This window comes from Camelina sativa, chromosome 13 (assembly GCF_000633955.1).
Source record: "Camelina sativa cultivar DH55 chromosome 13, Cs, whole genome shotgun sequence".
Lineage (NCBI taxonomy): Eukaryota > Viridiplantae > Streptophyta > Magnoliopsida > Brassicales > Brassicaceae > Camelina > Camelina sativa.
Window position 1 is genome coordinate 16,584,544 of NC_025697.1, and position 16,394 is coordinate 16,600,937.

General features: G+C 34.9%; 1 protein-coding gene across 1 annotated transcript; it reads left to right on the forward strand.

Annotated features, from left to right (window-relative positions):
- On the forward strand, positions 9,171–10,343 carry LOC104736912. The gene is made up of 2 exons (XM_010456998.2): positions 9,171–9,609; positions 9,776–10,343. Exons 1-2 carry the CDS (start codon positions 9,424–9,426, stop codon positions 10,184–10,186), a joined length of 597 nt encoding a protein of 198 aa, XP_010455300.1. The 5' UTR covers positions 9,171–9,423; the 3' UTR covers positions 10,187–10,343.

The following is a 16,394-nucleotide window of genomic DNA, read 5'->3' on the forward strand; positions in this document are numbered from 1 at the left end:
TTTCTGTTTCTGTCTTCTAACATATTATAGAGATATTCATAGACAAAGTAAGTGTAAAACAAGGTATCTATTGTAGAATATTTTATGTGTCTTATTCATTCATCAGCTCCCAAATATATATACATACAAAAAATCTAGTTACCAAACTAAGAAGATAGCATTTTATCAATACTAATCTTTCTTTCCACGCTAAATCTTACCTAAACATATATACAGAAAATCTACGTTAATTACTCTCTTACATATTCTCTAACACCTCCCTCCTCCCCGTTCAAGTTGGAGCATACGGATTTGTAAATGTCCAACTTGAACACTGATACTAGGGGTTTTGTATATCTATCCTACCAGATTCAATTAACATTATGTAGTTGTAATATTTAAGGTGTCAATCCAGTTGGGAATTTTGTTATTACTCAAAATGCAATCAAAGTATCACAAGTCAAGCCAATTCAAAGAGTTGGTTTCTATCTAACAATCCCAGAATGGTTGAAACACAAAACGGAAATGAATTAAAGATTAGAAACGAACATGCATGACAAGAAGCGAACATGAATGAGTAAAAGGAGAAACGATTCCAAGTATGAACTAAATAGCAAGAACATAAAACAGTCTCAGGAATGCAAATACAATCAGAAATATAGAGGTCCTAAGGATGTGAGTAACTGATGTAGGTGGAGTCTCCTAGTCTACAGAATGTTTAACATGCCACAAGCAAACTATCCCTAGAAAATAAACATCACGACTTAGATAATCCAATCTCTTGGCAGAAGCTATTCAAACTCAAACACTTCCAAACCTACCTCTCGCTAAAGAAACATGGTCAAGAAAACTCATCAAACACCTTTTGGGTGTGGAAATGTCTATGATACGCCCAAATTCGAGGATCACTCAACCGAATTAGAAAGGATAGAAACTCACCAAGGTGCCAGGTGCAACGAGGGAATTTAATGGGTTGAGGGGTCGCACAGCAGTTGCAAAAGGCTGCTGATATTACCAAATTCAATCGCTACTAGATATGACGCACTAGTCCAGCAAGAGGAGGCTTTTGCTTTGATATTATACACCAAGAAACAAAGAAATGTTCTAGACAAAAAACTAAGATATAGACTCATAAAATCAAAAGGAAAATGGATTGATTATTCTTAAATGAGATTACATGTTTTTATACAGGGTTAAGAAACTTGGTAACAAAACTAAGAATTTCTTGAAACTAAAAAGACAGTAAAGATAGTAAGTTGAATGAAGAACCAACTCTTGGTGCATGTTCACTTCCCAATATGTCTTTCCCAAAATGAGTTGAACTCCATTTTCTTCACCCCTCTTTGACCACAAATAAAGTGATTATTTTGGGTTTTATTGGACTTGAATTAGGCTCAAAGTATGTTGGACTTGATAGGTATCATCCCCAATAGATTTTCTCATGTTCTCTTTGGCCATAAGCTCTTGAATAGGCTCATTAAGTGCATCCTTGAATTTTTTTCCCTTTGACTCCTTGGTCCAATTTGCTGATGAGAAACAACATGGTCTGTACCATTTATTTACCTTGGGCTTACTAGAAACAATTCATGGTTGCCAAACATAATTCTGGAAGCACCTAAACCAATTGGACCTAAAGCTCTTCAGGTGAAGAACCAGATTCACCTATTTTGGCAAATTAAGTGTATCTTTGTATTCTGTGAGACAAATCTTCTGTTTCTGAGCTTGTTGGAAACATAAGAGATATATTAACATCCTCCAAGTAGTTTTATGTCGAAATTGTTTCTGAGTTGATCTGTGTAATACGATCTTTGTCTCATAAGTGAAACTGAAAATAGGATAAATCCACTGAATTGAAATATCCATATCTTTTACATATGAATTGATATTAATGTGATTCCAAATCTCTGTGGTTCCAGAATGGATCAAGATTCCAGAACAGTTTGATTCATAGCTTGAATCCTTATGACTTGGTCGGAATCCTCTGTTGAATGCTCATAGGTCCAAATCGCGTACCCATGAGTTCACATGATTTGTAAAATGAATAACCCCTTCATTTGAACTATGATTGGACTGATTACACTACGTCATATGCTCTTGATGAGGTAATAATGTATCCCAAATATTCGTTTGGATGGAATAATTGATCATCGACTTCGTTCGAGTTGGACAAGACTCAAGAATCTTCTTGGATGGTCTCATGATCATATCAGTCTAAGAACTAGTTTCAAATTATCAGATAGAAACTAGCATATCAAACTGTAGTCCAGAAGGGAAACATACAGATCTAAGCTTAAACACCCTATATACTAAATGCGTTATGCATATCCATTTGATTCAATTCCCAATTCTTTGCCGCAGCTATCTCAAAAAAAAATTTGAATTGTCGACATCTTAACAACAGGTGTGTAGGTCTTTGTATAATCAACCCCTTCCCGTTGTCTATTTCCAAGTGCCACTAAACAAGCTTTGAACCTCTCAATTGTCCCATCAGAGTTATACTTCATTTTAAAAACCCACTTACAACTGATAGCCTTCTTGCCTGGAGGAAGCTCCGTCACATCAAACGTCTTGTTTATTTCCATTGCCTTAACTTTGTTAGCCATGGCAACTCTCCAACGTTTATCTGCCACAGCTTCTTGAAATGTTTCTAGTTCCGTATTCTCACTCACTGTGGCAAGAACAGCAAGAAACAGACCAGAAAATTTTGTTGCATCGAGAAAATCAGATAATGGATAAAAACTGTTGTCATTGGATTTAATTTGATGATAGTGTTCATCACATAATCCTTAAACTTACTTGGCGGTTTCATGACTCTCAAACCAGGCCCGAATCTTTCCATAGGCGCTGGATTTTTTAATTCTTTATCTTCATTTTCTTCGTCATCTTGAAGAACAACAATCTCCTTTGTTTGTTCTTCTCGATGGTCCTCTGATTCAACATGTTCAATTTCACTCTCTTGTTCAACATGATTATTACGCAACACCAAAGATTCTTCCAGGACTCGTTCTTGTTCTTTTTCTTCTCCCCAAACAAAATCAGAAGTGTCATCTTCTGCCCTCATGTTCACCATTACCTCCCTGCTCATCGACAAAGTATTCTCAACGAAAATCACATCTCCTGATACAAACATCTCTTCCGTCTCCAAGTCAAACATATTCCATCCCTTTTTTCCAAAAGGATAGCCCAATAAAATGCATTTTCGACTACGAGCTTCAAATTTATCTCCTCAACTACGCTGCTTGTGCGTAAATGCCAAACAACCGAACACTGTTAAATTTTTGTATGCTGGAGCTTTGTTATAGATTAGCACATACGGAGTTTTCCCTTTTAGCAACCGTCACTGAGTTCGATTTATGAGATAAGCAGCGGTTAACATACTCTCTCCCCAAAACTTTGCAGAAAGTGATGATTGAAACAACAACGCACGAGCCACATTTTGAATATGTCGATGTTTTCTTTCTACTTTGAAAGGATGCCCAAGCCTTTTATGCCAAAGATCTTTGGCTCCATCTTTTTTCAAATTCAAGACTCGAAACTCCCTCAAGCGACGAAAAAAATACAGTTCATCCTTTAAGTTCTCCTGATCCATTCACACTCCTCGTTATACTGTCCTGAATCACACATCCCTTATTAGCAATCTGCATTACCACATCTAAATCAACAAGAAGTTGTAACACAAATATCAAATTGCATTTCAGTCCTGGCACAAACAGCACATTTTTCAGTTCAAACTCATCATCAAATCTCTCTGTTTCTTTTTCCAAACTATTCTCTCCATTTGGTAACCCTATTGTACACGACAATATATACTTTCGTTTCAACAACAAATCACTAAAACCTGTCATATGATTTGTAGCTCCAGTGTCTATTACCAATCAAGTGAGAGAGACTTACCACTGAGATGAGCTGTGTTTCCCTTAATGTTTTCAAGGAGTTTCACGAGAGTTCCCCATTACTCGTTTGTTAGGCCTGTATAGCAACTCATCTCTGCTTCCACGCTTGTCTCGGCTCCATCTTGTGCAACCATGACGTTTTCACGAGGCATTCCTCCACGTCCTCTCCTGGTTCCTTGGCGTCCTCCTCCTCGTGCAAATCCTCCATTGCCTCGAGGTCGCTCACTCCACCACTCTGGATACGATTACTTGAAAACAAGTATCAGATGTGTGTCCAGTTTTCTTACATACCGAACACACCATCTTTCCTTTTTCTTCCTTACCAACCATGGGATTTCCTCCTCCGATTGCGAACGCCACTTGTGCATTATCTTGTTCCCTTCCTCTTATCGTGACAATGTTGACTCGCTCCACTGACTTCACCTATACACTTGATTCATATTCGGAAGAGGGTCAGTGCGAATGATCGATGTTCTCACTCCTCCATATAAGGCAGTGTCAAGTCCAAGGAGGAATTAATGAATTCGATCATACTCTTGATCTCTCAAAGCACCATCCTCATCACGAACCAGAATGATTGTGTTAACCATCTTCAAGGATTTGGCTGCTTTTCTGTTCTCACGCTCAAGTTTTCCCAACTCTTGGTTTGAAAGATTCACAGTAGGATCAGTCTTGTTGCTCCTTGTGTGAGGTCTAGGAGGCATGCACCTGAAACACCAAAGAGAGGAAAAACAAAAACGTGTAAGTAGAAAATAAAAAGAAAAATTTAGACGAAATTAAAAACTCAAATCTAATGGTAGATCAAAGAGTCCCCGGCAACGGCGCCAAAATTTGATATGCTCAAATTAAACCCTAGAGCTACTCTCTCAAATTAAGAAGTCATTGCAGTACTTAGGGGTCGAATTCCACAAGGACTCAAGTCTACATAATAAATTATAGAGTTTTATGATTACGCTAAACAGAATAATTTGAATTAAAATAAACAATGCAAAATATTAAATAAAAGCTATGTAAATTCAGATGATCAAAAAGCTAGGTCCAGGGAATTTCTCAGAAAATTACAAAAATATTAAATCAATATATTAATTAGGATTCAAACAATTAAAAATCAGATCTAGAACTCTAAACTCTTTTGTAAAATAAATCAGTTCTCACTGCAAATATTATCTAAATTTAAAACCAGAAAATCCAAATCTCTTTGTAAAATTCTAGGTTAAAAATCAGATTTAAAAACAAGTTTAGATTGTTCACAAAATTACTGAACCAAATCTCTTTGCAAGAAGTAATTTTGCTCATCAAAAGGTTTTATCAGGAAAATCAATTATATTCTCATATCAATTTATTTTTCTAGGTTATTAATTCTAGATGGCTAATCAAGGATTAATATGAAGAACAACCTCTGATGAAGATCTAGAAAGATAATGAATCCTAAATAAACAGATCTAATAAATCATAAAATCCATGTGAAAAACCCTGAACCTAACAAGCAAACTACTCAGACATATTCAATGAAGAACAAAACATAATTATGAGTAATAAGCAATTGAGATTAGAAGAGTAAAGAGGGAGTTCAAGAATTCTTCTCTCAAAACAGTTTAGATCTCTCTCCCAAAAGCTCTCAAAATCTCACAGGGTTGCAGAAAATAAAACTTGCTAGAATAAAACTTAAGGGTTTTCTAAAACCCAAAAACACTATATCTATGTCCTAAAACACGTCAGAGACTTGTGTTGCTAATATGGAAAACTTCGGGCAACTTTGTAAAACTTCCAAATTTGTGATTCTTCATCGGCTGAAGAGGGTGTCGACCGATGCTTCTAAGTGGTGTTGATCGATGCCCTTGTTTTGATCCGAGTCCAAATTGATTCTTCGACATTTATGCTCCAAAATGATCCAAATTGCTCCACTTTACTCCTTTTGTGCCAAAGTCCTAGAAAACCTGCAAAGACTCAAAAACATCCTAGAAAACAAATCAAAAGACTCAAAAAAACTCCTTATATCATGGTTAAAAACCACAAAAACCATGATATATCAGGATCTATTGTGTTGAGAATCCAAAGTGCCACCATCGACTTTGCCGATAGCCAATCTTCATAGTCAGCTTCATCTTCACCCGGTTTTGACACAGTTCCATCGACAAAACTGTACTTCCTCTTTACTCGTAGTGCAGTCCGCACCATTCATCTTCATTAAACTGAACTTGTGCTATGATCGTGCTGGGGTTCTCGGTTGGTGCAACGATAAAACAGCCGCCTTTGAACCTTCTGTTTTCATGATCACCTTTGTTTCTAGTGACATCTTTCAAATCTTCACGTCTTCTTGCCAAATGACTCTACTACCATGTAAAAAAAGGTATCAATTGTAGAATGTTTTTTGTGTCTTATTCATTCATCAGCTCCTAAATATATATACATACAAAAGATCTAGTTACCAAACTAAGAAGATTGCATCTTATCAATGCTAACATTTCTCTCCATGCTAAATCTTACGAAAACATATATATATATATAATATACGCTAATTACTCTCTCAAATATTCTCTAAACAAAAAATTATACTTACTTTGTTTCAAAATATATGATATTTTAACTAAAACTATGCAGATTTAAAATTGACTACTTTAAAATAGATTAATTAATCATAAACAAGAGTACATAATATAAAATTATAAAATCAATCTAACAGTTAGATAGAAGTTGAAAACATATTACATTATGAAATCAAAATATTTTTAAAAAGATCCTACATTATAAAACTGAAAGAGTATCATTTCAAAAAAAAATTATTATTATCCGAGAAGAAATCGAGGAAGTTAATTAACATCTACATTTTGAAACGTACAAAGGCATGCATTGAAGTCTCGCATCCTTCTTCATCTTCTTCTCCAATTCAACTTCACTTTCAAGTGTCAAGTGTCAACTGTATTTTGATATGACTCTTTGACAATAAATGGGAACCTTCACCGCCTCCAATTAAGGGACACCCGAAAATTGGTACAGTATAATTGCAATCTCTCATTTAATGGTATTACTATGAAAACGTTTTATTGTTGCACCTGTCTATCTACTTCTGAAAAATCTATCGTTGTAGTTTCAGATTTGTTTTCAAGTTCTCTCTTGTATGATTCTAGCTGTTGCTTTCACTAGATCTTCTCGTCGGCTCTTGTATATTATATCAACGTATATATCATAACATTAATTATGTACTAGAATTTTTTCATTATAAATAATATTATATATTGTACCGGAACCTACCATTGATTATCGCTGATGATTTTGCTTAAAATTTATTGCTGATGTCCATATATACTATATACTAGATTAGATCCGTGCTAGAATAAGGGTTGAAATTTCTTTTATTTATATTGTAGTTTTTATATAAAATATAATTTATGTGATTGTTTTTAGAAGTTGTTGTGAATAAAAGTTAAGAACCGAGTTGAAATTTAGGACCCGGGTTAAAAGTGATTGTTTTTAAAAGTTGTTGTGAATAATATTAATTTTTGAGATTTTGTTGGCTATAGATGGTTACTTAAATATTCATTGGAGATTTTTTTTTTTTTGGAATATCCTTTTTAAAAAGATATTAAATCGAGATTTAACTAATGGTTACAACTTATATAACATATCAAATAATCAAATAATTAATCTTATAATCCATATTATATAGTTTACACAAATAGGTTGTGTACTTATTATATTGAGGATGCCATAAGATTAGTTAATTAGGGCTGATCAGTTAGTTGAATGAACAAATAAGTTGTGTGGTCCGGTGGTTAAGTCTTGTAATTCAGGGGGGATGGCGTAAGCTCGCATCCCACCAATATATGTATCCAACTTGAAACAAAAATACAAGTGTGTGGCGGGCCGGCACTAAGTCAAAAGTCTAGTTGAATTTTGAAAACCCGGTGAACTGAAATGTTTTGGTCACCTTGTTCACTTTAGAACATCTCCATTTGTAGAGTTCTAACATGAGTTTATTGATGTTGGAAACTTTTGATGAGTTTCTTAACTATGAAACAAAAAAAATCATCTAAAACATCTTATATTTTAAAACGAAAGGAATATAACTCTAGTCTTTAGTTCAAGTTATAATGCAAAATATGGTTTTGATCCCAAATTTTTAATCATTATACTAGCTAAGGCGTTAGCTCGTTAATCATTATACTAGCTAAGGGTAACTTGCTATTTACTCTTGCAGGTTCGTAGATTGGTTCTCCAATCCCGGTAGAAGCATTCAATTCCAAATATATATATATATATATATATATATAAAAGTTGGAAAAACACTCCATTATGATTTTAAAAAATCAATTATTATATAAATGTGGCAATAACCCATTTTCTTCAAAAACCATCTAATTGGTACGTAAGCATTACTATGCAAATCTTAAAAAGAGATTTACTCTCAACCTACGTAGCACTTATCAATATAGACAGAAGTCAGTAGATATCAGATTTATTTTTCCTGGGTGCGGCCAAATTAATTACAAACTGTCCAAGACAACAGAAGATTATTAAATAAGGGGAGGTATTGGTTTAAGATTTAGAAAGAATTTTAATGACTTTATGTTTTTGCTGATTGTTAGAATCATAGAAAATTGAAAGTAAAAAATGAAGGATTCTAAGAGATTGTTTAGGAAGTTTTTTAAAATCTTGATGATTTGTTTTTTCTAATCTTGTAAAATCTTTCTATTTGATGAAAGAGTTTTCATGACTTTTGTTATGAAGGAAATGATATAAAATCCTAAACCAATAACATAAAATTTGAATTCATTAACAATCCAAGATTCTTTTGTTTTACTTGAATAACATAAAACTTTTAATGACTTTATAAAACTCTTAATCCAATAACACTAGATTTATCAAGATTTTAGATAATTTTTTACAAATCCACAACCAATAACACCAAATTTTTAAAGAGCTTTTAAAAATCTTGATTGAATAACAACATATTTTACCTAACTTTTAAAGTAATTAAAATTCTTTCTAAATCCTAAATCAATACCTCCCCCTTAATCCAATAACACTAGATTTATCAAGATTTTAGATAATTTTTTACAAATCCACAACCAATAACACCAAATTTTTAAAGAGTTTTTAAAAGTCTTGATTGAATAACAACATATTTTACCTAACTTTTAAAGTAATTAAAATTCTTTCTAAATCCTAAATTAATACCTCCCCTAAAGGTAATACATTGTGTGACCCATTTTCAGATATACATCCAATAGCTAATTGAAATTGAATTTATTTATATTTTATTATATTTTCGGGAAGGAAGTAGGAGTAGAGAGCGTTGGCTATATTTATATGCATCTGAAGGTTTTAAATTAGCTCTCTGGTTGCAGTAATTGAAGAGGCGAAACTTTGAATGCACGTCATGCATGGGCAGTGTAGTAGGCCCATAAATTTTTCTCTCTTTTTTTCTAAATTAAACCAATATTTTTGCTTTATTTATCTGCCTATATGTATATATATATATATATATAAGGTCCTCTCAATGGCCTACACAAAATTAAGCACATCGTACACATAGTTATATCTCTACGTAATGTTAGAAGTTCCAGACAAAGGAAACATAAACTGGTTGCTGAAGAAACGAGAGGTCGCTTCGTCTTACTACATGGAATCTGAGGAAGCTTCTAGAAAAAGAAAGGGTCAAGACTTTTTGGCAAATGATGAGCTTGCCAACAGATCCGAAGCAAAAAAGTTTATCGATACTTCGACGGATCAGAAGGTAAAACATCTTACATATATAAGTTTCTGTTATAAGGGTCAAAGGGTCTATATCTGCAATGTTTTTTTTTTTCACTGTCAAGCATTTATTTCATGTTTTAAGAAGCTTTTGGAACAACCGGGAGGTGTATATGTATATAAGAATTGTTTCGGATCTTATGTTGTAGAGGAGAAGATTTAGTGCTAATAATATCGAAGAAGGATATTATCACCACCACATGAGCCTTGATCTTGAACTCAACTTGTCACCATCTCTCGATCTAAATCATCATCATCGTCATGATATGTGTACTTACAATAAAAACTATGAGGAAGAGGAGAAGAAGAAGATGATGGAGAGTGGTTTGGTGTTGGGGCTACGTACACAGAAAAGCATGTCAAGGGTTGCTTTTGATCTCGATGACGATTGTTGCGACCGTGGTGGTGTTGGCAGAGGAAGTGAGGAGGAAATGGTTGCGAGGGTGTGCCTAAAGTGTCATATTTTAGTGATGTTGTGTAAAGCGTCACCTGCATGCCCTAATTGCAAGTTTATGCATTCACCCCGAAGACACATCTCTCTCACTTCTCTTTACTCCTAAGCCTACTTTGTTAGCTTAGTTATTATTTTAGTTTCTAATCCTATCTATATCTAATCACTAATTAATGCTGAGTATTTAATGGTTTCATCGAACAAATACTTTATTTGTTGGGATGTTGTTGGATCTTTAATTTGATTTATAGTATATCATCATTAATGCGATCCTCCTTGCCTTTTTTTGCTGTTTTTTGTTTTGTTTTGAATTATCACATTTTAACGTTGAGAAGATAAGATTTGTTGGTGATCATGATATATCATATATTTCCTGTATTTTACTTTCATCTGGTCTCACCGGGCCACATCAATTTTACCCCATTTGGAGAAGTTATAATTGAACATCTTTGCACAAGCGACGGCCAAAGTCCATGTGGTAAACGTCCTCGGTAGTTTTCCACGTTTCCAAGATAAATTTTTACCAAGGGTTTTTTTTTGGGGTGTAAATGTTTGTTTACTAAGGGTAATATTAAACATATCAAGTACTAATAGATATTTTGGTAGATAGAAAAGTCCATAAATTTAATTGACTCAATAAAATTTTGCTAAGTTACTAAGTATAAGCTTATTTTCTTATACTTTTTTTTATTTATTTTTTTCATTTCTTCGTCATTCTTTTAATTCTTTCTAGATTGAGATTATTAGTAAATGTTTATTTTGGGGAACTCTTTCCCTTCATTATTTTTGCGATTGTTAAGCAAATTTATCTTCTCCTGGTCTCACAAATTTCATCTATAACGTTGAGCAACAAATCAAGAAATTTCATTTGAATGTTAATGTGCACAATGATTATTTCTTATAAGAATAATCCAAGATTTTATAAAGAATAATAATACAAAACTTTGTTTGAATGTTGAAATAAATTGAAGTAGAAAAAGCCATAAATTTCTAAATATCACAATACTGTACTTGATAAAACTATTTCAGTCCACAAATATATACACATGGGCTTTCTAAAACTGCTGAATATAATAAGTATATAACCATAAGAACAAGAGAGGCAAAACAAAAGAGCCCAAAATGAGTAAGTGGATAATACGTGCGTAACTAATGCTCATTGCCTTTAAATATTTCGATTGATGTCTTTTTTTCTCGTCTTATATTCGTGTCAATATTCCATTTTTAGGCATGGTTCGCATGGACATAAAATCAGATATCTGCAAACAGATCCGAAATTGATCCAAAAAATCCGGTTTCGAGATCAAACTGAATAGTCATATATAACCCGAACGAGAAAGAATTTCACTATCCAAAAAAATCTAAATCAAACTGGATCCAAACCGATTACCAAAAAGTATATCTAAAAATTCGAAATAAATCTTAAAATCTTTAAATTTAGTTATAATTTTATATCCAAACATCCCAAAATTAACAAAAATATCAAAAATAACCGAGTTTTTTTAGTTATATTTTAAAAGATTCTGGCCCAAAAAAAAAAAAAAAAATTGTTTCTCTTCCGAGCGACTAAAGAGACAAACTAACACATTTTCGTAATCTCTGCTGTTTCCGGCCATCGTCATCATTTTCTTTATTTAGTTGCTATTGCTTCTCTCAATTTCTGCATAGTTTTAGATTTTAACTAGTTTATTCTGGCAAATCCATACTATCAAATCCACAAGATTTGCTTCGTGATGGTTGTGATTCCTCCAATTCCAGATCGGACTCCGGTCACGCCTTTGGAGCCATCCCTGATTTGGATTATCTATCAATTCATACGGATCTCACTGATAGATACAGATTCATTCCATATCCATTGTCGCTCCTTCCTTGTAATGTCGATTCAATGGTATGGAGTGCATGGTTCTAAAACTGCGGTGATGATTATTTCTAATGATGATGATGGTGGTGACAACTTTCCTTGGCCGGCAGCCTTTCTTTTGCCAAAACAAGTTCAACGTTTTATTCAATTTATTTTTCTTTGGAAACAAGTCACGAGCGTGATGAGAAGGAAAATGGCAGCCAGTGATTGTGACGGTGATATCCTCCATTTCCCTTGGTCGAAATTTTTTTGCTTCTATGGAAAGGAAAATAATGGTCATCAACGAGAAAGGATGGGTTAAAGGTTTCCAGCATATCATATTGAGTTTCAAAAGAACAGATTCAGAATCATTTCAACCAACAATTCTTTTTTTTACTTTTAACAAAAGTAACGCAAAAAGAATTTTGGAGTTTCGTCTATAAAATGATAGCCAATTAAGAATATGTGATAGAGGGACATAGCAGATTTTATCTGTTAGCCTGTAACACTTCCGACCAGATAGCATGGTTACTTCCACTCTTTCATCGAAATTGTGTTTAATTTTCTTTATTTGTGTCAATGGTTGCATATGTATGGTTCATGTATCATGCAAAACTCTTTATGGTTTAATATATTTGATTTGCCGAAAATATATATATATATATATATATATACATTTTTTGCAAAATTAAATCACTTTTATCAAAATTGAACAAATCCTTTTTCTATGAAAACCGATCTCGAACCGACACATATCCTAACCGAATATTAATCAAACAATCATAAAAGATGAACGAATAATGAATTATTTACTCAAATTATCTGAATCCAAAAAAATCTGAACCGATCCCAATCCAAAATCCAATCGTAACGTTAATTTGGATTATGATATTTGATTGTATGTAACATACAATTATATTAACAGTTTTCATGTGAATAGTTTTTTCATAACACAACTCTCTTTCAATCTATAATACACGAATTTACAATAAACGGTTGGAGTTTGAACCAGTGACCTCTTGATCTGCGGTCAAATGCTCTACCACTGAGCTATGGACCTGTTGTTGTTCATAATTAAATAGTGTCATTTGATTGTTTTCTGATTTGTTAGAAGGCTTTTGAAAAAACGTTTTGTTTTACAAATGAAAATGACACTAATTCCCTTTTATTAAGAACACTCAAAAATCATTAGTTAAACATAAACGATAACAGTCTTACCTTATCTAACAGTCATCTTCCTGAAACTGGATATTACAATTCACCTTCATTTATAGATCTCAACATCCTCGTTGTACACCAAAACCGTCACCTTAGTGGTATGAGCCTTCATGACTCCACACTCGTCTAGGTTTGGTTTCGATACCAAATATAACGTCCCGACTGTTACGTTCTTAATGGTTCCAACGTTGTTTCCTTGCCTATGGGTCCTCTCTTATATGACGGCCGACTCGCTATGTCTGAAAGTGAAACAACCCATCCCGTTTTTTTCTATTAGTTATCTAGTGATCCTATAGTCACTAACAACAATCAAAAATTGTGGATAGCATAAACAATACCAATAATCCAATAAATAACCAAATACCAAAGTCTAACAATTCATAATCCAACAAAGTCAAGAAGCAAATAACCAGCATCCTAACACTGTTCTAACGATTCAACTCGAGCAACCTAACAAAAATCAGACCACAAAAAATCGAGCCTCTAGAACATCCTACACTTCATCGCTTTAATTTCATGATCACACTTTGCCTGCACCACAAAAGAGAGGCGTAAGTATTGCCAGAAATACTTAGTGAGATGATCATCCCTTCTGTTGGGCTATATACACAAGCGAATAGACAACCACAAACAATACACAAAGACAAGCAAACAAAACAACTTTAACCACACACGTCGACTCTGCGCACTTGCGTTGATCGACGCACTCCTTGTGTCGACCGATGAAATGTCGTTGCATCGACCTATGCATCGACCGATGAAATCCTTCCATCGACCGATGCAATCTTGTGTCTCCATCAAAATCCCTAGCTGTGTCGACCGCTGCACTCCTTGCATCGATCGATGCAGTCGCGCGAAGCATCGCTGAACGCGATCTCCTCTGTCTCCTCTCAGCTCCATGAAGCCGAATCCAACCTGAACAGGCCACAAATACGACGACAACCAAGAACAAACAAGCGCACAATCAATCAATCACCCAAAAGCATACAAATTATACATCTAAACTTTTAGATAAGTCATGGTCACACACTCACCTCTTTTTTTTCTTTTTTTTTTGTCACCCAAACTTATATTAGAATTAGAAAGATACAGGGAGATGAAGCATATTCGGACATTCTCGAACAGCTAACTTGAAAGATAAAAAAACTAAAGCATAAATCAAAGATAGAGACACAAACTTGAGAAAGCTTGATAGGGGACAAGGAGAAGTATTGAAACTAACTATCACAAGAACACCCATGAAAGAAATAGCCAAAAATACATAAACATCAACTGGTATAGATTTAGTCAACATACATTGTGACTTTGAAATAACTGCCTTATACATGGACAGGTTGACGCCGGAGGAGTATCCAATAAGCAAAGCTTGTTGGAACATAGCAGAAGCTGAGCCAACAGAGATGGTGTTTGTCTTGACACAAAAAGGCAAGGTTACATCAGAGGAGTATCCGATGAACCAATTCCACCGAAGATGGGCGGACAAGGAACCAACAACAGTGGTTCTAACCTAGAGACCAACAGAACTAGTCTCAACTGCAATCAAGAGGAGGCCGGAGTAGTATCCGGTAAAGTCGGAGAAGTATCAGAAATTTCCAACCTTGCGACAAAGTGGTTCAAGAGGAATACCAACCTTAAGCAAAGAGAAGAGGACAAAGTGCTGGAGAAACGCAGTTGGAGAGATTGAGAAGAGGACTGATTCATCAACTGAGAGAAATGGCCAGACCCAAACAAGAGACCCATTGAGATGAATGAGCACCTTCATGGGAGCAACGGGAGGGAAGAAGAAGGAGAACCGCTCTCCTTTGAACTCCTTGGGAAAACAGTAGCCAAAGAATGGCAACGATCGAGGTGAAGTAAACTCGTCGTCTGGTGGATCTGGAGGATCTGGCGGGTCCGGAGGAGACAAGCAGCTCACCCGCAGCGCTAGATCTGGTGGTCGTGGACAAAAAGAGCCCATTGAAAGCAAGAAAAGGTGAACCAGAGTCATGGAGATGGAGACAAGCTTCGCCGGTGTCATAGATCTACCGACGGAAGAAAAAACTGACCGATTAGGCAGGTAGGAGGGCGATGGGAGGACACCGGAGGATGGGAAATACCATATCTTCGACGAGCGGCTGCCACGGGCTTCGTGCCTAGGAGAGAAAACTAGGGCGAACTTAAAAAGAATTAATTGGGAAGAAATTTAGATGAGAATCGGTCACACACTCACCTCTAAAACAAGAAGATCTGACGAAGAACATCGAGATCCAAGTCTTCCAACGACCTCCACTCGACACCCACACTTGATTGGTTGGTCATAGACATTTTTTTTATGCAAACATAATTGTTACCATTCATTCAATCCCAAAATGAGATAAAAAGAAGAACCTTATCAACCTAATGGTTGGATAAAATAGGCTAATCAAACACAAGCTTACAACAAACATAGATAGATAGATTGGAAAACCATAAACCGTTTTTGATAAATCCATAGGAGCTAGGAGACGGAGGCTACATCATGATGTGTCAAAACCACTTCCACGAATACATTGGGAAATTTAACATTAGATACTATCAAAAGGGTTTGTGACGTTGGAAAATGACATTTAGTTTTATTGGTTGTTGAAGCATGGTACTATGAGATAGCTAAAAGACGTGAACATGTTTTCTCCACAGATGAGGATGGCAGATTCAAGGTTCTCTCCATGGTGGAGTGATACGCCCAAATTCGAGGATCACTCAGCCAGATTAGATAGGATAGAAACTCGCCAAGGTGCAAGGTGCAACGAGGGGGATTTAATGGATTGATATTCCCAATTCCAATCGCTGCTAAATATGATACACTAGTCCAGCAAGAGGAGGCTGTTGCGTGGATATTACACACTAAGAAACAAGGAAATGTTATAGACAAAGAACAAAGAGTAGACTCATAAAATGATTGATGATTCTCAAATGAGATTACATGTGTTTATATAGGGATAATAAACTTGGTAACAATCCCAAGTATTTCTTGAAACTAAAAAGACAATAAAGATAGTAAGTTGAATGAAGATCCAACTCTTGGTGCATGTTTTTTTCCCAGTGTGTCCTTCCCAAAATGCGTTGAACTCTATTTTCTTTACTCCTCTTTGACCATAAAATAAAGTGATTATTTTGGGCTTTCTTGGACTTGTATTAGGCTCAAAGTGGATTGAACTTGATAGACAACATCCCCAATAGAATTCTCATGTTCTCTTTGGCCATAAGCTCCCATTAAGAGTTTCCTTGATCTTCTTTGAAT

Excerpts from the sequence above, each read along its gene's own strand:
- LOC104736912 (XM_010456998.2), top strand. The coding sequence starts at position 9,424 with ATGTTAGAAGTTCCAGACAAAGGAAACATAAACTGGTTGCTGAAGAAA. Across the intron at positions 9,610-9,775 it reads ATACTTCGACGGATCAGAAG|AGGAGAAGATTTAGTGCTAA; the intron begins GTAAAACATCTT and ends CTTATGTTGTAG.